At 40.2% G+C, this 27,470-nt stretch overlaps 1 protein-coding gene across 1 annotated transcript; it reads right to left on the bottom strand.

The window, feature by feature from the left end:
• Positions 1-2,531: 2,531 nt before the first annotated feature.
• Positions 2,532-27,470, bottom strand: slc16a2 (solute carrier family 16 member 2). Its single transcript, XM_063496512.1, has 7 exons — positions 26,341-27,470; positions 12,472-12,616; positions 11,578-12,070; positions 10,063-10,206; positions 7,361-7,589; positions 4,574-4,839; positions 2,532-4,455 (listed from the first exon to the last, which is right to left on the bottom strand). The coding sequence occupies exons 1-6, from the start codon at positions 26,771-26,773 to the stop codon at positions 4,589-4,591; spliced, it is 1,695 nt and encodes a 564-aa protein (XP_063352582.1). The 5' UTR covers positions 26,774-27,470; the 3' UTR covers positions 2,532-4,455; positions 4,574-4,588.

Raw genomic sequence — 27,470 nt, 5'->3', positions numbered from 1 at the left:
GAAACATGATGCCTACAGTTAAGATAATTTAAAAAACAATATCAATGAATAAAACATGTGGAACATGGAAAGGTCTATACATTATGCATGTGCGACCAAAAGCACCTAAGAAAAAAAATTCTGTAATATTGTGTTCTTCCTGGAAGGGATCCATAGTAATCTGCAAATCATGACTCAGCGTATAATATAGAGACCCTCAGCTATGCTTTAACACATACTGTTTGTTTTAGATGTTACACAGTAAGCAGAGATTGAGGTCTGAAGAGCAGCAAAATGACACATTGCACAGCGGTATAACAAGGCTTGCTACTGCAAATGGTGAAGAAATGATGCTATTTTATTTTTTTTTAATTACCTATTAAAAAAAACAAGTAAATATGACACAGTATAATCACATTTAGTTCATCTGACCTGTATTTCTATGGGTTTTGAAACAACTTAGAAAGCACATAGGGAATCATGCTAGCGTTGTCTTTTCACGTGTACGTTAGAGTTTAATGTGCCTCTTTGAAGCTGCTACATGCATAGTGTATGTCACAAGCAGCACGGGAGAAAAAGGTGAAGCTTTCTGGGAAACAGTGACAAGTCTGACAACAGCTCAAAACTTTCTAATAATACAAAGTATTTTAAAAGAAAACATTAAGTAAAACAAGTAGTAGTGTTAGTAGTACATACATAGTTTAAGTAAAGTAAAAGGGGCTCTACTGTAGGTTTAGCGGTACCCGAACTACTACCAGCTACAGCTTTTAGTGCTACAGAGACAAATGCAACTTGTAGTCCAAGTAAGCATTCATTATTACAGTCTGACATGATCAGAATGAAATTAATGCAGTCTCATAAAGTGGACCACAAACCCAGTGATGCTGCATAGATCAAACGGCTTTGCTAAGCCAAACACTGGTTTAGCAGACACCCTGTAACCATACACATGTACTCATGTGTCTCATTTTTCATTCATTTGGGTGTTCCGCCTTTATGTATTCCTTCAGAACCGGACACACAAACTAGCTCAACAGTTCTCTTTCCAGTAGTATCACAAAAAAACTTCTTTATGATTCATTTAAAAGAATTATAATAATATATGTCATTTTTCTGTATCTTAATCTACAGTAGGTTACAAAATAAAAAGGCTTCAGCTGCTTCTGACCAGAAACTGGATGAAGCTGTTAGAAAATGAAAAATAATCAGTAGAAAAGTAGCACAGGTATATTTGAAAATGTTACGATTTTAATTCTGGTCTCAAATCTGGAAACAAATTCCGATCACGTGTATAGCCGGGCTTACCAGCTTTAGGTAAATGTAAGGCAGACAAGTTTTCATAATTTAGGTTTCTGCTGTGACTCAAATGTCTTGTTTTCGTCTTCAAAAGTGTGATTTGGAAAACACTAACATGATGCCAACATACTAAAAATTAAGAAAAAAGCAAAAATGTATCTTCACAGTCAATGACATGCTAAAAACTGAAAAAAGGAAATCTATTACATTTTGTTTGGACGGATATAATTGGTGCATAAAGAAAAATCACTTTTCACAAATAGGGGTTAATAGGACATAATCTCGCAACATTAGCTTTATCTCATTTTTTTTACCAGTCGGTGGAATATAAATGACACAGGCCCCTAGTTTGAGCAGCAGTAGAATTGACAGTGTACACAAAAAAGATATTAGTTCATATAATAAAATTTGCCTCATTAAATCTCATATTTACATATGGGTGGATGCACTTCATATAAATATAAACCAACTCTATAAGGATGCTGAATTTGCACTTCTAGAAGCATCTCCTGAAATCATTTATAATACTTAATTACAAAATCTGTTGGACAGCAGGTGACTGTTTTAGTTAAATAAAAGAGGCTTTGCATGGAGACTATAATATCATGTTAAACCATTAGTTTATATGGCTGGTGTAAACCCATCATTTTTAATTACCACCATATTTTTTTATTGGCCAGCAGCAGCTGCAAATTATGTAAACAACCGTTTGCACTGCCAGTAAAATCTAACAAAGCCTTAGACCTCAAACTAGAGACGTGTGATTTTGCTTCCCAACCTGCGCATATCATTATATAAACTGTTTATGTTCCTTTATTCCATCTTATTAAGTATATCTGACGATTAAATAACAGCATTTCTTCAGCTGTAGACAATTTCATGAAGAGAACTCACGGTGACGACGATCAGTGAATGTGTAGGAAGAGCGGGAATGCTGAGGACTGAAAACAACAGAGTAAACGGATACGAAGGCAGAAGATCTGTCAACTGTTTACGCACCAACTGTTTTGGAGGAAGCGAGACTGACTGACAACAGACATTTGGCAGTTTTGTGGCTCTCGGACTGTAACAGAAAAAAAGAAAAATCTCAACACAGAACAGCAACGTTATAAAATAACGGAGAATGTCGAAGTGTTCAACTGGATTGCTGAGGATTGTGTAATTACTGAGGTACAGGTGTATGTTTCCTATCCAGAACCATTTGTCCATATAAAAACTACACTCAGCAGTGAGGTTTGTGCAGCTTTTATGCTCTGATCTGTTGTCAAGCAGGAGCGGACTGAGTAATGGCAGTGAAAGCAAGGAGGGGAAACCAACAAAGAAACGCCAGCTGAATGCCACGGCATTCGCCCCTTTGCGATTCAGTTATGCATAGAACCACGTAGTATTGTGTAACTCAAACAGCTGATTATTGCAGCTCTACTTCACGTCTGTTTACTGAAGTCCGTCGTTCAGGAGAACTTGCAATCTAAAAGCGCAGAGGTAAGTGGTCCAAAGTGGTAAGTGGTAGTTACCACTACAGATTGTCCTCCCGAGGGAATACTGTATCTCAACAAGATTGCAACTTTGTCTCTTTTATTCCATTTCTGCAAAAACAACTAGTGATGTCGTCGTAGTGATGCTAAATTAAAGCAGCAAACTGGCTGGATTATCTGTGAGACAACCTGATGAGGGCTTGAGCCATTTGGCAGTTTTTAATCTCTGTCCCCTCTTCATCAACAGACCCCAACTTAGTTTCATATTAAATAAATGCCTCTAATATTAAATGCAGATTCACACACGCACAGGACGCATGACTATCTTTGTGAGGAAGTTCACTGACATTATCCCTACCTTTAACCCTAACCATCCAAACCAACACCCCAACCATAACCTTCTTGTAAACAATCCTTAGGCCACATCATAACCTTTAAACAGGCAGAAAGGACGTGAAAACACGAGGACTTGCCAATATGTCCTCACTCGGTGGTCTAAAACTCAAACTAGTCCTTACTAAGATCATTAGGCAACCACACACACATACACTTTCAGACAAAATGCCTTTGGCAAAGTTGAATAAAGTCTATGTTTTTCACAGCCATTAAGTTCCCATAACTACTGCTTGACTCCAACTCTTTCCACACCTATAAAGCACAAAACTGTTGTCAGTTATTTTTCAAAGCTGTGTCAGACACAGTTAATTCAGATTTGTGTAGCACCCTGCTAAAAAAAATTTATTTGGTGAGAAAAAATAACAAACATTAATGCTTTACAGACTCAGGAGGTAATACCCTCTATTAACTGTGGTGTTGAAAAGTCACTGACCCAACATTGAAAACTGGTAAACGGTCAAAAACACTAAGGTTCATTGCATATGAATCAGTGGAATCAACTGCCACAATTACACACGTCCTCCATGCAGGCAGACTGGCGAAGAAATTTTGTCTAAGTTTTAGACTGCGGGGTGTGAACACAGTGCAGCCAGGGTCCAAAACTCATGTGCGGCTGAGCTGAGGTGGATTGTATCTGCTGGCTCATCTACTAGTAGAAATATCTGTTACCTCCTGTGACATGTACAACCAGTACGCATGCTTCTCTTGTAGCTGTAACAGCAGAAAACACAGGCAGAAGCGCAGAGCCGAATACAGCAAAGCTGCAAATCATTTAAGATATAACCATGTTTTAGCTACTCATACTAAATAAAACACATTGTGTTAAAAAGAAATCAGATGTTTGAGGTACAACATAAAGACATTTTGACTTTATCCCTTCACTAGTTGTTATTTTATATACCTCTTCTTCTCAGAAGTAAGATCTAAAAACAAAAGTGTATCTTTTTTACAGCTTCAAAGGCTAAGGTAGCACGATTAAATGCTATAAAATCAGAAAGACAGCTTTTTAGTCTTCATTTAGTTCCTCTTGGAGGTATGTGTTACAACGATTCTAGATTAGACTACGTTGTGCTTTTCTGCTTTTATCCACCTCCGACGCTGATGTGCCCTCTTTTCATCCACTCCGTGGCTTGTCGCCAGAGCATTGTCCACTTCTCTTCGCATTTAAAAAAAAGAAAGAAAATAGCCAAAGAGGGGGGTCTTGGAGGGTTGCAGGTTAAAGATCAGCCAACAGGAAATCCACAGTTGAGACTTCTGGTTAGGTGGAGGGCAATTTATGGATGAGAAAAGGTGCTGGTGGGCTGAATCCCTGAGAAAAACAGTATATGCAATATGTTTTAGAAGGAATTGGAATATCTAGATGTTATTGCATACATGTATGTTTTCACATACACGAGCAACGTTTGACATATGTAAATATGTATAACCTTTGTATGATGCGATCAGATGTGTGTCTCTACATCAGTGTAGCCGGGCAGGATGTCCCCATTGGAGCAGCTCTTGGGCTCCTCGGCCGGTGGGGCGCTGGGCAACATGTGGGCAGTTGTGGAGGTCTCCTCTGGTGATGCCTGACCTCGCTGGAGCCTGTGGTGGATCAGGGGCACAAAGAACAGCACCACGCCCCCCACCATCGGAGGCACACCAGCCAGGGAGAAGGCCACTGTGTAATTCCCAAAATAGTCATGCAGGAGACCTGTGCAGCGGAGGTAAGGAAGCAAAATGCGAATGGAAAGATTAAAACATCTGCTTTAGATCAAGCAGATTCCCAGTTTGTTTATACTGTGTATACACACAGTGAAATAAATGTACACCCTCTTCCACATCCTGCAATGCATTTAAGCTATTTCGCTGTCCGGCAGACATCGCACACTAGCAAGGACAGGCCGTGCGTTGACAAAGGCAGTGAAGAAAAAGATTTGTAATTACCAAACGTTGCAGTAAACAATGCAGGATTCAAACCATTTACAAACCAGGGTGTGCAAAGATTATATGAGGAAGGAAATCCACATTTGTTGGGCCTCAAGGACACATGAGAACAGAGCAGGGATTTTTTTTTTTTTTTTTAACTACAGCTCTGGGCCTAGAAGACAATAAGCTTTGTCAAGCCTCTTAAAAACGCAGTGTTCCTTAGTTTCACTTTGTCTGCTTGTAGGCTTTAATGCTAACTAAGCATTAGAATAAACGAACCGTTTTTACGTTTCAGCTCTGTAGCATAAAGGTGGTATTAGTTTAACTCCCAACAATAAAGAAAATAAGCAATTTTCCAAAACAATAATAATAACAAAAGCAAGTGTACTGTAATGTATGCCAGTAATCCTAACACATCAGGAGTCTTATCATAAGGGCCAACTTCATGAGGACCTATTCACGAATAAGTGAGATTATTCAGGTCTAAAAACATCTCCACCAGGCAGTCTGACCTAAATCTCTAAACGTCAGTCTGTCAACACTTGGTATGTACACATCCTATGCTAAAGAATACATGCTACACTCACAGTATAGTAACAAAGCAAGGTTCATGGCATGACATGGCTTATGGGATTCTTGCTCCAGACAAAACTGTTCAGAGCAACACATGCTCGGAGTGACAGTTCAGACTACAAAGAGCCTAGCTGCCCATATTTTGCATGCAAAATGCATGTTTTTTAGTATTATCTCCTACTCCATCCATCCATCCATCCATCCATTTCCTTATTCAGAGGTGCTGGAACATATCCCAGCTGTGGGTACATCCCAGATAGGTCTCCAGTCTATATTATGGTTGTTTTTGTGGATTAAAGGGGCCCCAATATGCTCATTTCCAACCCTATGTTTTATCTTTGGACTCCAATAGAAAGCTTTGTATGTGTCACAATTCAAACTAATAATTGTTTTTCTTATCATGGGGCCTGGTGCAGCCCCTCAGTTTTTCCTCTGACACAGTTCTTTGGTTCCAGTAACCATAAGTCAATATAAAATACACTTTCTCTGCATGCAGGTCACAGTGTGCATCCTCAAGTAGCGCAATCTAATCTCTTAAATTAACATCCTACCTGCATCGCCTGTTCATATTACTTTTTGGTGATACTGTTCGCTAACAAAGGAGACAGAAAGCCAAGAAACAAGGCTGTTCATTTTTGCAAAATTCATGGAATTTGACAGCAAGAATTCCGTATTTTCTGTCTTGTTTCCTGGCATTCTGGTCAATTGTGAAAAAAGACAAGTGCCCAAAATTAGAATAAAATTTCTGGTTATTGAATAGAAAACATTAAAGATGAAATTGGATCTGCTATATCTTGATTATGAAAACAAGACTTTGCAAAAGAAATGGATACAGCAAGGGGGTTCAAGGGGGGGTTCAAGGGGGGGTTCAAGGTTCAAGGCTACAACTAGCAGTTTTTTTTTTTAGTTGAACAATCTGCAGGTATATACTGTCATAATGCCTCTTTTTGTTTAACCACACTATAAAAGAGGTGCATAATAATGTATTATTACAGTAAGAAGGATTATTGGTTGCACCAATATTGCTGGCATAGCTTTGGATACGCCATTGATCTATTTCAGTGCACTGCTGTCTCTAACACTGCAATGTAAAACAAGAAACTGTCATTAGGAAGTGAAGGTTATTTTGAAAACTAAATCTCTTTTAAAGAAATAAAAAAAAACCTGTCAGACAGCATGACTCTTCATTTGAAAAAGTACATTTAGCATTTGACATCTAAGAGTTTCAGTATGCTGGCTGAGGCTACAAAGGCCAGGAAAAAGCTGTCAGGAAGTCAGAAAGTTGTGTAGTAAAAGCAGCTCTGGTATGTGTGAGAGGCAAAAGGGATTGTCGAGATAAAGTCAAAGGATGCCTGAGTCAGCAGCGTGCTGCAACTAGTGTTCTTAGGTATTATTTTTTTATTAGCGAGCTGGACAAAAGAAAGCAGATCGAAGATCAGTACTGTATGTACTTTTTCATGAACACAAATCCTTGGAGACAGGCAGTGGCTGGCCATGAGCCCAACCATCTCTAAACACAAACCAGTGTATAATCTGTCCTGCTGTGCATTTGTCTTTCTCCGTTTACTAATTACATTAGTTGTACCCAGGTCCAAGGTTTTTCTCTGCTAATATAATTCAGCTCATTGTGCATCCCTACTGCCAACAAGCATAGTACAGATGTGTAAATGACATATATCTGCGCTATTCAAAAAGTGGAAAACACACACACACACATATATATAGCTTCTTACCAGCGATAGGTGGACCCGCAGTCATAGGGATAGACATGAGGCCTAGAAGGTAACCTATAGCCTGCGAGGCTTGCATGGGCCCGACAAGCTCAAAAGCTATGGGAGCCATCATGGTGAGGAAGCATCCATCACACAGTCCCAGAAACACACACACAACCACCAGCCCGGCGAACATCGAGCACTGAGGAATCATCATGGACATCAGGCCAAGAGCAATGAAGGAGACCACCTGCAAAATACAGCAAGAACCCATAAACAAGCTTTGAATGTCTTGATGCTCTCCAAACATTGTAAATCTTTTTGACAGATAAATATGCGTTAAATGCAGTCAGTCAGATGGCTCATATTGCTTTCTTTTTCCCTTTGTTCATGCATGTAAATCTGGCCTCAGGCAGATATGGTTACGTGTGCAAGTGGACACACCCTCCATCTACAGGCTCCACCTACACATATTTATGTCAGGTAAATGTATTTGAGAAAATAAAAAGTACTTTGTCTGCCAGAGAAATTGATCATGAACGATAAAAAGTCCTGATATGTTCTCATACATACTTTAAATATGCACAAAAACAAAGTTCTGATATGAGTAAGTCTTACCACTTGGCTCGGTAACTCCTGTTGGTCCTTACTGTGAAATACTATTTAAATTAACTTTATTTCTGTGGCAACAACATATAAAAACTCTATGTATGGAATCAATCAGATCTGATTTTAAAGACATTAGGTTATTTTCCCAGGTAGTTAAAACTCTAAAAACTTTGCCATTAAAGAATTTTTGAATTAATTTTTCAATTCAGGACTCTTTCTGTCTCATCGCTCTCTTCTGACGTCTCCGTCAAGCAAAGTTCAGCATCATAGTTACATTTACTATGGTAATTCACCTGAGTGCACTGGTGCCATCATCAATCTGATTAATAAACTATATGTTAATGGATTATGAAGAATATAAAAGATATAAAGCTGTCTGTTCACTAAGTGTCTACGGCATTAATGCTGTGAATGACTGTTCTGTGTCACTTCAAAGAGTGTTACTTTAAATCCCATCACAACTACAACAATGTGGAATTAAGCAATTAAAAACTGTGTTCAACACTTGGACAAAAGAAAGATAATGGATTTCATTCTATAAAAGACTCTTGCATAACTAGACTCTTTAATATTCACCGCCACACTGTCAACAAATCCTTTATATGACTAATACTGCAAATGAAGCTTTAGAAATACTTTGCTTGATATCACAGATCAGCACATTTTAATGCATGTCCCACAATTTCAAAGTTGTTTTTATATTTTAATTAATCTGTAACTCAGTGCCCCTTTGCTTAGTGAGCTGCTTGAACGAGTTTGCTGGTCAAAACAATGGATCCCTGTGTTTTGCATTCAGCAGAAGCCGCACGTGCACCAGCAGGAAATGGCAACTCCTGTTTGTATTCACCGCACAAATTGCTCTCACGTCGCCTTGTCTATTTTCCAGGAACTGAATCGTCCCTGACATTATCCAGTCATGTAATTCCCCTGGTGTTCGCAAGTCTGTTTTTCATTCCAGAGAAACATAATGCCATTAAGCCATTAATAAAAATGAATTTCTAATTTCACCTAGGTAATAAAAAATAAATATTTTAGTAAAATTGGGCCTAACAAACAACGTCATTGATTACAGTTGTGTGAAAAAGTGTTTGCCCCCTTTCACCATTTTCTATTTTTTAATGTTTGTCACGCTTAAATGTTTCAAATCATCAAACATATGTAAATATGTACACAAATGTAAACACAAGTAAACACAAAATGCACTTTTTAAATGAATTATTACATAAATTAACTGTTGTATATCACATCTTTGGAAAGCTGAGTTCTCAGGCCTGATTACTGCCACACGTGTTCTCAATCAAGAAATCACTTAAACAGAACCGGCCTGACAAAGTAAGCAGTTGACCAAAAGATCGTCAAAAGCCAGACACCATAGTGCGATTCAAGGGAATTCGGGAACAAATGAGAATCAAAATAAGTGAAATCTCCCAAGAGGTTATAAAGCTGTTTCTAAAGCTGTGTGACTCCAGCGAACCACAGTGAGAGCCACTATCCATAACTGGCAAAAAGATGGAACAGTGGGGAACCTTCCCAGGAGTGGCCAGCTGACCAAAATTACCACAAGAGCGCAGCGGCGATTCATCCAAGAGGTCACAAAAAGACCCCAGAACAACATCCGAAGAACTGCAGGCCTCACTTGCCTCAGTTAAGGTCAGTGTTCATGACATGAGAAAGAGACTGGGCAAAAACAGCCTGCATGGCAGAGCTCCAAGATGAAAACCACTGCTGAGCAAAAGGAACATAAAGGTTCATCTAGGTTTTGACAGAAAACATCCCGATTATCCCCAAGACTTTTGGGAAAATAGTCTGTGGACTGACGAGACAAAAGCTGAACTTTTTGGAAGGCGTGTGTCCCATTACATCTGGCATTTCAAATCATACCAACAGTCAAATATGGTGATGGTAGTGTGATGGTCTGGGACTGTTTGAGTTACTCTTACACAGGAAAAGCATCGAAAAAAGTGCTTGTGTGGGTGAATGAGGCAAACTGTATAAAAACCACTTTTTGACAGGCACACTTACCACTGTGAAGTGCATTAGGTTTTCCCAAAAACAGACCAAACAGTAAAGAAAAGCAGTCTGCATAAATTTTAGAGCTTCAATAATTCCCTCACCTGCATGTAGACTTTCCGCAGACCAGGAATGAGGTCCCCGATCTTTCCAAAAGTGAGGCGTCCCACCCCTGATGATGCTCCTATGCAAACAAGGAGCACCCACTCCTTTTCAGTCTCCTTGAACTGTTCTTTTACAAAATTAATCTGAGAGACACAATAAGACAGAATCATTACTGTGGACACTGTTAGTCCATAAATGTCCATCATGCAAATAATGACAAAGATATTGTACAACATGCTCATGAACTGTATTCTTCATTGCCGAGAAAACATTACACTCAGCATTTGTTGGAGTGGAATTGTTCATCCTTCACCCCAAATCAACCTCAAACATTAACAAAATGTCCTCATCAACAGACCTTTGGAACAGCGGAACAGGAAGACTGAACGCATATAGGTCAGAGCCTCCCACTCCCCTTAGCCGTGACCCCCAAATTAGATCCAAAACATGAAACCGCCCTCTGAAGTCTTTCCTGAACATGCTGGTCCTTGTGAAATATTTGCTCTGCTTTGAAGGTCTACATTCATCAATGGCCATAGGATAGGTATGTTTAGGGATACAGAGAGGCCATACAGGAGAGGTTTCCTGAGATGGTCGAGCCAATACAAAGACCGGGGCAGTGTTTACATCTGGGCCCGGGCCTGAAACAACAGGCCTGACAGAGGGAGGCCGGAGCTGGAACATCCGACATCTGGATAGAGGGAGATCAACTTCACAGCAACTTAACACTTCATCTTCATTTTTTACTATCTTACTATCACACACCAAATTCAATCAGAGTACAGACTTTGAAAACATACTTGAGTTTGTGGATGTAAACAAAATGGATAAATGGACTTCTTTTACTTTCGGCCTCTCTAGCTGAGTAGTGTAGTTAGTAAACCAAAAGTAAGTTACTATCAAGCTCTTTGGCTTTAACATGACATATTTAAAATATAGATTTTTCCTGTGGGCAACCTTTTCAAAGGAAGAACATTTCCAGGGTAGATATGTACACTGAAGCAGAAAGAAAAATTAAGAAGAGCACAATTAACTCCTGGCAACTGAGTGCTGTTACTCACAGCAGCTATTGTGACAAACTCTGTTATCCTTATTGAGAGGGACAAAGGCGATGTTCAGCCACTGCTCATTTACTCAGCTGACATGCATTCAATTGCCCTCTTTCCGAAAGGCCTACAGAAGATGAATGGCACCAGACCGCCCACAGTGCAACAGTATGGCTCTGACATCAATCTCACTCCCCCTCATTTCCAGTGTCAGCTGAGAAAAAGCATTTTTACATCAAACCCATGATTATGAACCCCACTGATCTCTAATGCTCTTTGTGTAAGCGTATAATATAAATAAAGAGGTCAGAATGTTTTACCACAACAGTAATAACTGAAAGGCTGTTAAACAGTGCTTTCTTTCTTCACATAAAAACTGGGCTTACTGTAAGTATTTATAAAGCAGCACCATTTAGAAACAATTACTTCTTAAAAAAATGTACACTCTTGCCTATCTTATGTTCTTACCAGATGGATATATGGCACGAAATAGCCCAATACAGCTGTAGCTACTCCAAACGCCCACACTCGGTATGTGACGATGTGAAACACACGCAGATTGAAGTACTTCCTGACGGTGGTGATCGCCCTGCTCCACCTGCCTCCACCTTGAGCATCAGCTTGAGTTTGGGATTCGGCATGGTCGGGGCCTATTCCTTGGGGGCCCATGCCTCCCCCAGCAGGGAGCAGAGGCTTGAACATTAGCGCCAGCAGAGCCTGGATCAGCATGAAGACACTGAGGATCTGGAATGTTCTGCTGAGGCCCAAAGGTTCCACCACCTTTTTCAGTAACACAGGAAGGCCCATAGAGAAGAGGCTGGCACCAGCCGTCACCACACCATTGGCCAGACCCAGGCGCTGGCGGAAGTAGTGGCCCAGGATGACCAACGAGGGCTGGAAGGCGAAGGAGGAGCCGCAGCCAAACAATATGCCGTATGTGAAGTAGCGAAGGATCAAGGAACTACAATGAAAAAAAAGGGGGCATCAGGAAGAAAAACAAGCATAAAAATAATAATACATAAACCCAGTGTAGGTTGCCCACAGAAAACTCTCACAGAGGACCACACGGGCTAGCCAACCCACATGGGTTTTCCATGTGCAAGCTCACTCTGGGTTACCCACAGAATTTCCTCTTGGGAGCCCAACAGTGCAAAACTGCTACGGGCCCCACATGAGCTAACCTACATGGGACCCACATGGGTCTATGGTCAAGCTCACTGTGGTTTACCTACAAAATTTCCTCTTGGAGGAAGGGCAAAACAGCTACGGGCTCTGATTTAGCATATTATTTTACATGGTTTCATTCGTGTCTAATTTTAGTTGTAGCTTTTTCAAAGGACATCTCCGACAAACATGTCTTACTTTGCAAACGATGTACTGAGCAATCCTATAAAAGCCAGTGCCGCCCCACTCACAGCCGTCTTCCTACAGCCAAAGTGGTCTGTGAACATGCTGACCACAGGTGAACAGAAGAAGATCATGCCCATGGCCAGGGCCCCAACCCAGGCTGGAGAGGAAGTTGAGAGAAGAAAGAATTCATCATCGGAAGCATGTGGCAATCTCAGGTGTTATACCTATCACCTAAAGTAAATAAAACACAGTATTATATCTGTTTGTACACAAAGCAAAGATCAGTGTGTGCAGTCCTTGACCATTAAAACATCCTTTTTTTTCCACTTGTAGAAGTTATTGCATGAAAGTTAAAAAAGGCTTCACTGAAAAACAACACGGCCTTCATGCACATATGCCTGCGCCTCTATGCAAATCTTTACGTTTTGTTTAAAGTTTTTGAGAGCTTGCAAGCTGTTTGCAAATCTGCCACCTGACCTCAGCAGCAGCCACGCTCAAAGTAAACATGTGTAGCATGTTGAGTCTTGCCTTTAAATGCCCCATACAGTAGGTATTAATTAACCCAGACAATAAGAAGTTTGCCCACAAGATTTCCTGAAGCTTTGAAAAACTACAAAGCTTTGTATGCTGCACACTAGTTTTTTTTCTTCTCTGTCTTTGTGACTCTCTCACCACCTGATGTGATTTGCTATTAATATACATTTATGTAACTCTACTCATTATTGTGTCTACACTTGCATCATGCAGATCAGACACGCTCCATAAGATTTCTCATGGTGATTAAGCAGATCAAAAAGTGAATCAAAGTGGATAGTTCTGGCCTGTAGAGCATGCAGTGTTAAAACATAACGAGGCAGATTTCTCTAGCAGAGACACTGCGTACCCTGCAGTACAAACAAACACATGTCTGGATCCAGTCTCTGAGGGAGCAAAGGTAGCTTTAATGTCTACCATGGTGTCTGGGCCTTGGGTCACACTGGTCCAACAGTCTAATAGAAATGAGACCAGAGAGACTACTAAACAGCCTGATGGCAGGATTTATCTACCTAAGCACACACACACGTGCTGAGTTCAGAGTGAAACATGAGCTGTGCAGCATTGTGTAAATAGTCTTAAATGTGGACGCTGGCCTAAACACTATGTACTATGCTATACATCTATACGTGTTCTGGTACACAGAGTACGATTAAAGCACAGGACTGTACTCTAGTCTTTCTGCAGTTTATTCATTCAAATTAAATGGAAAAAAAAAGGGGGGGGGGGGTTATATACCCAGCCATATAGGTGGAATCTACATCCTCAATAACAATTTCAGTAGATTTAATAGTATAATATATTAAATCCTTTCAATACACATTCACTAGTCACTTTGTTAGATACACCTTGCAGTGCTGGGTTAGACTCAGAATCAACAAGGTGATGGAAATGGGATTTTGGTCCGTGTTGACATCATAGCATCACACACTTGCTGCACATCCATAATGTGAATCTCCTGTTCCACCACCTCCCAAAGGTGCTCTAGTGGATTGTGATCTGGTGACTGTGGAGGCCATTTGAGTACAGTGGCAACAACACTGTCATGTACAAGAAACCAGCTTGAGATGATTTTATCTGTGGCATTCAGTCATAAAAAAAATGATATACTCACATCATAAATGAGTATATCATAAATGACCATCATAAATGCTAAGCTACAATACATAGGTAGGTTGTGATGCTTAAATTATGCTTTATTGGTACGGTTTCCTGTTCTTAGCTGACAGGACTGGCACCCGGTGTGGCCAGTGGTTATTTGAGTTGCCTCAGGGCTCGCAAAATTTCAAAATCCCTGGTAGCCCTTCGGGCAGGGACTCTTCAGTTTTTGGTAGCCCAAAATAAATTTAAGTAGCCCGAATAAAAAAAGGGAGCAATTTTTTTTTATGTTTTGTTTCCGTTACAATATTATACTTTAATGTATAATATTGTAACGGAAACAAAACATTAATCAAAAAATTGTTGAAACACAAATTACAATATTGTATAAAAATTACAATCATCAACTCAAATACTTGGTTGTAATTGAACAGAAATTTCTATGAACTTGTAAGAACTGTACAACAGGAATCAGTCTGTGTCAGATCCTGAATTTGAAATTTCCACTGAAATCACAGGTAAGAGGCAAGTGGAACCAAGATCTAGGACATTTGCTTTTTGAAGTTTGCAAAGACTGCTAAATTTTGCCAGTGGTAGTTCACTCTTTGCAACATAGTAGGCTGTTCTAAACAGATTTTTCAGGTTGATTTTTAGTATGTTATTTGCAGACTGAGCAATAATCCATTTCTTGCATTTCTCATGGGTTCTAATGGGGGCCTTTCTTAAAATTACTGGTCCCAGTAACAAAGGCACTTGTCGACTCAGAAATCGAGGGAAACCAACAACACACCCGGCAGAACATTATGTTATTTACACGGGTGCACATAAGTGGTCCGCATGTGCGCATTCGCTGTCAAAATAAAAGACGCGCACCAGATAAGAAGTTGCAACGCGTTTGCATACATATAAAAGGCACTGTTTTTGTCCGCTAGAGTGGGATTTTCATGGCACATTCTGCACCAAATCTCTGTGCATTCATCATTTGTTTAAAGCCAGCTCACCTCCTGCAACCACTTTTCCGAGAATACGCGCTTCTTTTGTGGTTCGGACTCCATCTGACATTTCTTTGGAGGTGTAGGAACACCAAAGTAATTGCTCAAAGGAGCTTCTTCGACATCTTTAAGAGTTCTAAACATATGTCTGTCCTCCTCCAGAAAATCTTATGGACGCAAACACGCGTTGCAATTTCTTATCTTGTGCGCGTATTTTATTTTGACAGCGAATGCGCACCTGCGGACCACTTATGTGCACCCCTGGTTATTTAGCTTGTCATATTCCAGCCACAGAAATTCTTTTGTCCATGAAACCATAAAGCTGCACTTTCGCACTTTCTTTTTGCCTTATAGTCTGATTTGTCATAACTTTTCCGTTTTGTGGTAAGCTTTTCTTTGGCTGTCACTTCTTCACACTGACCGGTCTTATTTGGCTCAGCAGAACTAAAATATATATCCTGCTGCCTTTACACACGCACTCACATAACGCTCAGCGATTCTCTGCGCGATCAACCTCTCACATGTTTAAGCTTCCTGCAGGAGATTTCACTTGTCATGTTTGATAGTAAACTAACGATTGATAAGACGATGTCAGAGGAATTGGTGCGCAAATTATCGTCACTCACCAATCAGTACTGTCGCTCTCTATACACAGTTCGCGCGATTGCAAAGTGAAAGCAAAAAACAAGCGCAAATTCAAATGCGATTTCAATATGTCACATATAGGGCTGCTCGATTATGGCAAAAATGATAATCACGATTATTTTCACTGAAATTGAGATCTCGATTATTTGATGATATTTATTTAACAATAACAATGTATTGAATAATGGCTTTAAAGATTGTCAAAAATAGTATAAAATAGTGTGCAAATACTGATAACAGTGCAAATGTTTGCAATATAAAAAATAAAATGTAAACATCTATGTTTAGTGAACTTTGCCGTGTCGCTCTGTGGTGCAGCTAAGACACCAAAGTTTCCACACTATGTCTACTTGATCCACGTCTGACTCCGCGAACCCATAATGTTTCCACAACACTGAAGGGTTTTTTTTTTACCTCTCTTTTCAGCCAACGGCAGTCACTCTCCTCTCCAAATAACTTCTGCTTAGCTTTCCGAGCTTCCCTCTGTTAGCTCCTCTTAATTGTTGTGCCGCGTGTTCGAAACGCAGAGAGGTGCGCTCGATTTGCCACACGGAGCAGCGCGAGAGTAAAGCACGAGGGAGGTGCTAATAATCGGCTCAGTCATTTTTAATGATCGTTGAAAGCCCAGATCGTAATTTAGATTAAAATTCGATTAATTGAGCAGCCCTAGTCACATATTGACAGTGGTTCACCGATGCCAATGACATATTTACCCAGCTACATTTCCGAAGGAATGCAAAAGCATTGACATATATTTTTCCTTCCTATGATAGCCCGACGGGCAGGGCAGGGATAGATTCTGGTAGCCCGACTGGAAAAAATCGCTAGCCCCGGGACGTCGGGCTAGCGATTTTGCGAGCCCTGTGCCTGCTGCCTTTATACTAAAGCAATCTCTCCATTCTCCTCTGACATGTGCCATGTATATGGCCTTTTCACCCAGAGAACTGCCACCTTTTTTTTCTCTTTCTAGAGATGGTTATGTGGGAAAATCCCAGTAGATTTCTGAAATACTCAGAAGGGCCCTTCTGGAACAAGTAACAATGCCAGATTCAAAGTAGGAATTGTCACCAGAGCGGATGCTTAAAGTATTGTAAGTAACCAATGAAATTGTGATTTTACACCAACAACTGCTAGCACTAATGGTTACATCATGTGCCTGTACTAACCGAGATTTAGATCTAAGCATGCTTCGCCCTACCAAATGACGGAACTTCTATATTATCAAACCTTCTGAAAGTAAAAGCAAAAAAATATAAAAATTAAATTAAATATTTAAGATCCTCAAACTGTTGCATAGTGGTATTTTTATCTGTGAAAAAAATGCAATTTATAACAAAAGTGAAATTTTGTCCAGTGCTGATTGTTCAAACTGAGTTCAAACTGTCTGCATTATCATGTTTAAATTATGCATGCAGAGGCAAAGCTCAAGGTGAAGACTTTTTCCAGTCCAGTCAAATTCTAAATAGCATACTTTGAGGAATTTGCAAGTAGTGAGAACTGGCTGATAGTTATGAGTGCTTCTATTGCTGAATTAAACTCACTGCATTTCCTCAGCTTCAGATATTATTTCTTACTGATGTAGCTCCTAAGACCACTTAAGCTACCACCTGTAACACTTTTCCTTTTTTCTGTTCAATACTAGATGTCCAGCTGGTTTGTCTGGAAAATACCACAGGCTCTTAACTTAATCTCACCAATCTCAGCTAGTGATTGCGGCGTTCCCATCTGGACATGCACTGCTGCTAGCATGCTGTTTCTTGCAGACTCATTCTTGGAAAGCCCAATATCTGACACAGAGTTGTAAAGTGTTTTATAACACTCAAATTGGTCAGTTTGGCATTATAATGTAGTTCCAGTATTGCTTTTTTTAATGGCTCTAGCACCTGCAGTGCTGGTACTGCACCAATAACAGTGTGGACATGACAAACCAAAAGGTCCGATGTGAAATCAGAGGGTCAAAACAACAGGCCCGTGTCACATTGCCTTACAGCATACTCTATATTCTGGCCAGCCCCACAACAAAGCCCCATTTCCCTGTGTCCTGACACAACAACTGAGTGCACTGTGCTCATTAGAGGGGATTAGGTCCAAACACTTTCAAACAAAAGCAAAAGAACACAGTGAGGGAGACTGGAGCCAAATGAAAAGATGTCTGTTTGTGTGGGGGGCTTAACAAGCTTCCATCTTTTAACGTGACAGATGCAGTCTGACAAGAAGCAGCAGACTCTATAGGACCCATATGTATGTTAGCGTAAGAACACTTAAGGCAGAAAAATGCTGTTGGGTTTTATATAAGAAGAAGTTTATATAAGACTAATGAGTTTAGCATGCTTTATGCTAAGCTGTAATATATGCATGCAAGACAACTGTGTGTTTTGTGGATTTCTTCTATGTGTTATGTAATTAAAATACATATTTATATAACTGTGTCTACTCTAACCTGTGTCATGTGTAGCCATCCTAGACAACCATATATATGACAGCTAAAGGTACACTAAAACTAAGTCATTCATATCACAGAGGCCCTGTTACTCCATTCATAACAAAGCCGAAATTTAACCAGGCATTAAATTACCTACACTGCAGTTACTAAATTATTAGGTTCACAGATCCTTTTTTATGAGCAGCTGTAGTGCAATGAGAAACTGACACTATTTTGTTGTCCACAGCACCAGAATTGAAATGAAATAATGAGGTTTAACTGCCAACTTTCAGTCTTAATTTGAGAATATCAGGATTCATATCAAATGACTAGAGTAGGAATAATAGGTCATTAGTCCCCTTGTTTAAGGGGGCAGAAAGTAAGATACTTTGAAGAGAAACTGCTCAGAATATGGTCTGTGGGTTTTCCAGAATAACAAAGACACTGTCCTTGGAAAGATCCCTTGCTGTTGTTTTTGTTTTCATTGCTTTGAGAAGCACCAATGAAATTTTCTTTCACTTCCAATGTATCCAGCGGTGTATGAAACCATCCGCTTAGGCGTCTTCGAATGCAGCGCACTGCTGCTTTCACCTCAAAATTACTGTTTCTGAGCCAGTGAGCCCAAACAATCAAAAACACATCTGTTCAAATGCTTTCTGACGATATTTTCCACAGCTGACGCAGACACGGGGAAATACTGCTGAACCTAAACAATGCATCATACTGTTTCTGAGAGCGCCTTGGGGACGTACTCCTAAAGAAACAATAGTCATAGGTATTTTTGTCCCTCAAGGTAACATAAAATGCTCTTAGCAGGTGCTGAGGCAACATAATAAACTGAAAAACACAAATACATTGCTTTTACACTGCTACAATCCAGGAGTGTTTTTTTGCACAAAAAGAAGTTTAAATGGGGAGCCGACTCTGACAATAAAGATTTCTGGTATTTTGCTAAAGATAGGAACTGTTAGGAAATATTAGATCGGAATATGTACGAGTAATCCCTATGATCCAGCTCAGGCTTCAAATTGCTCCAAATGCACAGATTCAGAGCATTTTTTCTACTCTTTGATCTATATGATGAGAGCACATATCCCTAATACGGTCAGTCAGTCAATCATGAGAAGTTTGGCTTGAATGTAGCTGGAAAGAAGCTAAAACTTCTTGTTTCAGGCAGCGGACAGACTCAGAAGCCGCACCAACGTCCAGTATTAGATCAAACATGTTGTTTTTTTAACTGTGAATCATCCACAAATACTACAGTAGAGTGCAAGAACACACTATGAAGATGAGCATAAAAGTCATCTTTGAATCAGTCCTTTTTATCTTATAATAATTAAAACCATACCAAGTTAAAGGTTAAAGTCCATAATAAGGACAGAATATTCATTTTAAAGCATGAGAAAACACTGCTTGTATCAAATGGCAACATAACACTGACATCTAATAAAGACAGTAGAATAATAAGGAAGTTGTGTTAGCAAAAATATAGAAAGTACAACAGGTGAGGCGACACAGTTCGCAAAGGCTTGCTAGCAGAAGGCATGTGGAGGACCATCTGTCACAGATCAACCAGGAGTGTCTTCAAACAGCTCAGGCTCAGACCATAAATGAGCTCTGACAGCAAAGCTATCAGGATGCTCCTTGAGTTGTTTACTCGGTACCACTCACAGGAAAATCAACCATTCCCTCTGTTTACTAATCGTATCATATTTCAGGCTGAGATTAAGTGCAAACTGCTTGTGTTGACACTATTAATAAAGCTGAAAGGGGTAATCCTTTTTTTTTTTTTTTTATTGGATGTGTTTTGCAGAGATTTTACTATGTCATGTGTCGGTGTAGTAGCACAACTGAATTAAATTGGATTGAACTGAAATGATAGTTTCTGCAACAACATCTATAAACAGATGCATTTTGGTATTGAGGGGACACTGGTGTCCTAGCGGTTAGGGTGCATACCCCATAGGCTAAAATGCGACCAGGAGAAGAGTCCCCAGCCAAACACTTGATTAAATGCACCTCATCCTGTCTATCTAAATACAGGAAAAAATACCTAAAAACTAACCAAAATCAACCAATAACAGTCCAATTCCTCTTTTTACACATCTTTATATACCTTTTTATAACACATGGAGCTTCAAGAAACCTTTTTCCAACCTGAACCCATTCCACTGTCCACTGGAATGCTAAAAATGCCTCAGTGCACCCTGATCTGCCAACCTGAGATTTCCAGCTGCCCTGGGAGATGCTGGAGAAATCTGGAGCAGGGGAAAAACAATAATGCACTACCTACCAAGAGCACAGCCCTACGTTAATGATTTAAGACATGTTCTTGGCAACGCTTCCAGACAGAATATGGTGTTACTTCACTTGTTTTTGATGTTTTTGAGAAAATCCAACAATGATTATTAAGCACATCTAAAATAATGAACAACTAGATTCTGGCCACTAAAGAAGCACAGAGGGAAAACCTGGAATCATTGTTTTGAACGTTTCCCCAGTTTCTCCAACCACTGTGTATACAAATGTTATAAGCATATGTTGCACTTCATTCTTCGCCACTGTCTCCTTAATGTTCTGTTAAAGGCTTTTTAACATTAGAAAGACTTTAAATAAAGACACCATTGTTGCCTTTAAGCAATGAATCAACAGGTTTAAAGTAAAACAGAGTTTCAAAGTTATTTTTTTACCTGACTGCTAACAGTGGCCAAGATAAATAAGGCACAACAAGGTCACACAAAGAAAACAGAGATATGATCAAGCACAACTTGGAAGACAGCTTTCGGCAGTTTAGTAAAACATCTTTAACGCTTCTCAGTCGCTGACTAGTTTTGGCTTGTTATAGTTATTCCTAACTATATACTGTTAGCATGCAATGAATGAATGAGTGCTTTTAATCTTTAGATATTTTTCTTTTCTCCTTCTTTCCTAGGTCCAGGCCAGTGAGTGTGAATGACCCTGTTATTTCAGTATTCTCAGAGTTTTCAACACTTAGAGTTATGAATGCATAAACATTGTGAAGTTTGACTTAAAAAGGCTCTCCTTTGCCTGCAGCATTACTAATGGAGCCTATCTTGCAGACGCTTGTCTCAAAGTCTCTGAACCAGGAACAAAACATTGAGATCAATTTTTTTAAATGGACCCAAGAAATCCATTAAATTAAGAGAAATATAAAGCCATAAATCAGACTGCACGTGACAGGGCAATTAATTTTCTTCTAGTAAAAAGGAATGCACTTTTTAAGCTTTTGCGGGGCTCAATTTTAGCAGTTCTCATTAATAATAATAAGGGGAGGAACAGTTGAAATGTAATGAAAGAAAACTAAAGTGTGTCCCCTACTTTCATCCAACAGCAGGCCCTCTACACTTACCCTGGATAAACAACAAATTGCTAAACACGTAACCTTGTTCTACGCAAACAGCTGATCAATAGTCAAGATGAGATAAACCCAGTAATTGTTTGATCTGTCTGACTGAGCTATCCACCGCATAATTAGCACAGATACTGCTCCACTCATTTTGGCTTCAATCCTATCAGTGTGACAGGACCAGGTAAGCTGTTTATCCAGACTGACACCTAAAAGCTGGACCTGCCCTGAAGTCGTATCCAGACAACACACCAACTTGTCTGTAAGCACTGCAACATAAGGAAGTAATCATTTCCTGATTGGCAGAGCTATGTTGGAATTTCGAGTTGTTATCTTAAATACTTAATAACTCGAATTTCAAAGAATAACAAAGGATCAAACCACACTTTGAACTTTGGAAGTGAACCCGCTCCATTTCTGTTTTTTGGTTGTATTTTTTAAGTTTTAATACTGCTAGGCTAGTAGTTAGCGAGTGATTTACACACTGTCAGTCTCTTCCATGAAAATTAGGAGGGACCAGCTATCTGCTAGCAACCAAAGCGATTGCAAGGAATCTTTTGATGCAGCTATCAATTCAATCAGTTTCAGCTGACCACTGTCACTTCCAAAAATTCGAGGAACACACATTTTTCCCTAGCAACCAGAGGTTTCTGGGGATTGCCAACCGGTATCTATCCCTTTGTGTCTGCAGGCTTAGCTGAATAACTGTTAAATAACTGAGCCACCAGTATCTACACTGAAAATGTAAGCTTTAAGGTACTTCAGTTACAGTTCATTGTTCCTTATACTGAAATCAGCACGTCAAGCAAGAAATCGCCACCATTTTTTGTTTAACATCTAGCGGTTCATCTAACGAGTCATCAGTTTTCTATGCTAAGACAGTAAATGTTGAGCTGCCGTCAAGGCCAGTGATAGAAGAATAACAGTACCTCCTATAAAACTCTTGGCTATGAGGGAAAATCGTTTCTTTCAGACTAGTTAATAATGTGACAACAGTTCAAAAGTGAGATTGGCTATAATCCTTATTCCTTTACCATCAAGGTTATGTAGTCCATTTGTGCTGAGAAACAAGATTTAACCTCTCTATTTGTATTGCTTTCAAGTAAAGTCTAAAATCTTTTAAAATTCTTGATAAATTCTTCAGTTGGTTCAACAAGTAGTTTGCTATCAGATTTATTCGTATTGTGGCTTTTATTGATTTCCATTTGTTTTAAAAAAAACTGTTTCTTTACATATTTTCTATGAGTTTTGACAGATATAGACTCAGTGAGGGAAGATAGATGCCTAATATGTCAGTGAAAGTATTCTATAGTACACTCCTATCATGCTTTAGCTAACTGAGCTTGTGTTTTCAATCTTTGGAGATTCTAACAATGACAGCATTTATTCTGTTATTCTCTCTCAGTTTTATTGCAGCATGCTTCATTTAGTTCAGCTCCACATCAAGCCACAGGGCTAAAGCACTGCTCACAATAGGTTAGTGAGTTTTCTTATCGGTGCATGCTTGTCTAGAACAGTCTGTAAGATATCCAGGAACGAGCATAATGCAATTTCTGAAGCTTTCACTCAGTGTGTTCTTTTCCTCTGTGAATTTTTTACATCATAAGTCTTTGAAGCAGAATCTGTGACCTTAATCACGTTAATGATTCTGGTTATTGCTATTATATTATGCTTACTAGATCCATTAGTGTGCCATTAGTGTAGATGTGGTCAGTGCATGAGGCAGACATGGCTCTAGACATGCCAGAGCTCACTGTGGTAGGAATGATAAATATCTGAGTTAAATCACTCGCATTCTTTGTAATCTTTCTTTAAGAGCGCACGATGAAGAAATCCAGGTGTTGTTTAAGTCCTCGAGAAACATTTCACTGCATTTCTCTCTGTTGATGTGTAGATTTGTGAAGCACAGCACATTCAAGCTAGCGGGATTTGATGTAATGTAGGTGACTCTGAAGCCAACGGGCTTCTGCGACTGGAGTCATCAGATGTTTTCTGACATTCACAGAGATACCATAACCTGCTGGTATAGTTACTACAGAGTCATTAACTATCCTTTTGAGAGAATAAAGTGCATAACGCTCAGTAAGTAAACCAACTTTACGCTTAGAGACAAGCAGAACATGATGAGCTACTTTTTTTCTCATCACAATTTTCCTCCTGCTCCGTTTCACGGTGGCACATAGATGGAAATAGTTTCAGGCTTCAATGAAAAATTAATTCCTCGCTCACTCAGTCCCTTTCTTCTGCCCCTTCACACACATTCCCTCTTTGCCAACTCTGCTGCAGCTGAAACAGTGCCGGCTGCATTTTGAACTTTTCTCCCACATTCGGCGCAGCCACGTTCAGTCGCGCACCACCTGACAGGGGTCTCACCCCTCGCTGATTGTGAAAGCAGCGCTCTTTTTTTTTTTCTCTCTCTCTCTCTCCTTCCATTTTCAAAAAAAAGGTGTGCTGAGCGCGTGCACTCACTTCACAAGTTTACCAACATTTCTGTGGTAACAACTGGAAAAAATGACTAAAGGTGTCATGTTGTAATCACGGAGGAAATCACCACCATATGTGACTCATAACCCACACACACCTCGCCATCATTAAGAATTTAAAGAACCTACTGTTCTGAACACCTACGTCGATACTGCTGGTGATTCTGAAACTCACTTGTTTACCCCTCAAGGTTTATGAAAGAGCTCAGCAAGGCCTAATGGTGGTCTCCAAGTATGATTTCACCATATCCAGCCTTTGTTATCCCTTGTGCTTTTTTCTATTGAGCAGTCTGACATCTTTTAAAATGTTCTACACGTGTGAATTTAGACTGGATATCTCAAAGAAGCCTTTAAGATCATAGCTATTGTAGCTAAGCTCTTCCCCTGTGTTTTTTCTTGCAGCTGAGGTAAAAAGGTCAGGTCTCAGCCTACTCACTTAATCTTTATGAGCTCAACCCAGAATTAAATCCAAGAAAATGCTGGAGACGAAATCCTAAATATGTCAAAAAAATGGGGGGGAGAGAATATAAACACCTTGTATAAAATTCCATCAGCTTCTTTTAATAAATAGGATGTCTTTCCTATACTCCCCCCTCTTTATTGCGTTTACACTGATAACAATACTAAAGGTTCACATTTGTTCCAGCAAACAGCATTAGAACCATAATCCCTTCCCACACCTTAACCTGACCTTAACTTTTGCTTGTGATTGCAGGACCTGACGAGGATTTTAGGAAAAACATCCACTCCTGTTACATGATTCCCGTGCTCAAAACCTTTCTCTGTATGGATCAGCACCCTGTAGCAGCAGCTTTCACGGTTTTCAAACTGAGGAAGGGGAGGAGGAGGAGGAGAAAGAAAGGAAGGAGGGTCCCTTTCTTCTTCCCCCAAACAAGAATTCGCATGATTACTCATTTAGTCAGTATTTGTTAACAAGACTAACAAGCACAAAGCTAGAAGCCACAGTTACCCAGAAGCCCAGAGCTTCATTAGCAATAAATTGGACGCTGACTTTGTGAACTCATTGAAGAACAGAAATGTTTCCACTGGAATTGCAGGCACAAGAAAATGTCAGATTCCTGCAAACAATTGGTTTAGCGCCAGTAAAAGGGGGGGGGAGCCTTGGCCCATTGTTTCTGGGGACTAATTTATCTGCAACAACAAGACTGAGCTGTCACATTCCTGTTAATTAACATCAATGATTTCTTTATTAAGATTGATATTCTTGACTGCTTTGTATAGTGGCTTTCTCACTGCAGGGAGCTGAGCGCAATCAGAGAATAAGGGTGGAGAAATAGTCTGAACATTTAGTAATGAAAGCTTATGATCCTAAACAGAATGATTGAAATGGGAGAAGTGAGTAGGGTAATGATGTGACTCTAATAATAACTACCTGTTAGATTTTATTAAATACTAGAAGCAGCAGTAATATCCCTGATTTACATATCTATCTTAGGATTTTTATCACTAGTCATGAGCATCTTGGGGACTCTAACAAGTCTGTCCATACTGATCTAGCAATGCATGGGTGTATCAACCAATATCAGCCTTGCCAACTGCTATTATCAGTCTACAAAATGGATTACATATACCGCCCTGGCCAATATTTAATAAAACAGCTTTGTTATGGCTAAATGTTCAAAGATATTGTGATAAACAGCTTAAAGTTTCTGTCTTTGTTTGTTTGTTGGGAACCAAGAGGGGAATAAATAACAAGAAACAAGCAGCACACCAATATTGGCTCAGTATCGGTCCAAACGTTGACAAACATTCAGTCCTTTAAGCTCACTATATCATTAAGAAAACCTTTATCAAAGGACCCATTGTGGCAATCTGTGTTGTGGATACACAGAACAGCCTTAATGAATAGTTAACAAGTGCCTACGGTGCTTTTTCAGTTAAGTGCCTGTAACTCATTAGAATGCTGGTGCTTTGCAAAACAAGAAACTCCAACAGGATGTAAGGACTGATTTCAGAGTAGCTGAAGAAAAGAATAATTAAAACATAAGAATACAGTAATAAGAATACTTTACACGTGCTGGTGGGGCACTTGTTTTATTCATTACTGTGTTTAGTGTCCTACTGGGAATTCAAGTTATTCCACTTATAAAAACCAACATACTGTAAATTAATATAAAGTTGATGTTACTTGTTTATTATAGTAATTGTGCTTTAACGCTTTAAAGTCCACAGCTCTAATTTCCACTTTTTAAAAAAAATGTTCCTATAATTATAAACCAAATTTGCATTAAGAACTCTACTCCTGTCCACCAGCTCACCTGTGGCTTCATCTACAGCTCACCTGGGCAGAGAGATACTGCTTGAGTAGTACTTACTCACCCACTTTGAACTGGGATGTTTGGTCTAAAGGGTCTGTGTGCTCCTTCACCAGCATCATGTGCAGGATGCCGAAGGAGTTGTGAATCCCGAAGATCGACCCGTTGCACCAGGTTGCAGCAAAAACCACCAGCCAGCCAGCGAAACCACCTTCGGGTGGGACGAAGCCAGCTCCGTGGCCAGGCTTCTCTACCTGCAACCCCGCTTCGAAGTCCGAACCTGGCGTGAGGGGTGGCTTGCACCCGGTCTCGATCAGCTGCGTATTGCTGTCCTCCTTCACGATTTTACCCTCGCTGCTGTCCGCCTGTTCATCCTTTCTCTTGTCTGGGTCTTGAGGGGCATCCCTCTGCTCCATCTGAGGACCCGGAGCCGGCTGTTCCGTCCGGGACTCTCCGCCGGACGGCTGCGCTTGGTTGTCTAGCCCGTTGGTCCCCATGCTGTCTGGTCTGGCGGAGAGGTTACTGTGGGCTTTTGGCGCACGTGCATGAGATATAGGTCACTGACATAAGAGCACCGATTTGAATAACAGCTTTGATTGGTTATCTGTCAAACGTGAAAGACGGATGGTGTTTTTCCTGGCACACAAGCTTCCTACACGCTGCTCGCAGCTCAAGTCTGAGCGTCAACTTCAGCGAAATAACTCCAACCTGCAAACGTAGCGTGTGTCATTCTGGCCGGAGGTCTATATTTCCAGGAATTAGCTCGCACCGCCTATCCTTCCTTTTAATGCAAGCCTGCCTAACCGCCTATAAAGACTAATACCATGTATTTACTTGTGTTGGCTCTTCTCCTCGGTGCCGAAAGAGGATCATCAACCTGCGAAAACGTCCCCTCCGCCTCGACTCCGTGTAGCCCCGTCGCGCAGTCCCCGCACGGTCATAAACATCTCCCGGTGTTAAAAGCAAGAATTAGACGGTTCTTATTATCTTTACAAGGTGGAAATGTAACGTAGGTAGGCCTGTGCATTTCCCGTAGGCTGTATCGGCTCTCAAGTGTCAACACAAACCGAGCCGTCATTCAGCAAATCTACACCCCCCTCCTCCTCCGCCTCCTTTCCCCGGCGGACGGACAGTTAGAGCCAATGGTGGAGCTTCAGTACAGTTCAGTACAGAACGAGTTTGCACTTCGTGGCT

The sequence above is a fragment of the Pelmatolapia mariae genome, linkage group LG2 (assembly GCF_036321145.2).
Source record: "Pelmatolapia mariae isolate MD_Pm_ZW linkage group LG2, Pm_UMD_F_2, whole genome shotgun sequence".
Taxonomy (NCBI): Eukaryota; Metazoa; Chordata; class Actinopteri; order Cichliformes; family Cichlidae; genus Pelmatolapia; species Pelmatolapia mariae.
This window is presented reverse-complemented; position numbering and strand designations above follow the sequence as displayed.

Bases quoted from the DNA above. Each gene is read 5' to 3' on its own strand.
- slc16a2 (XM_063496512.1), bottom strand. From the start codon at position 26,773: ATGGGGACCAACGGGCTAGACAACCAAGCGCAGCCGTCCGGCGGAGAG. The intron at 12,071-12,471 runs GTAAGACATGTT...TTTTCATTGTAG, and splicing joins CTCAGTACATCGTTTGCAAA to TTCCTTGATCCTTCGCTACT. The intron at 4,840-7,360 runs GTAAGAAGCTAT...TCCGCTGCACAG, and splicing joins TGCGGGTCCACCTATCGCTG to GTCTCCTGCATGACTATTTT.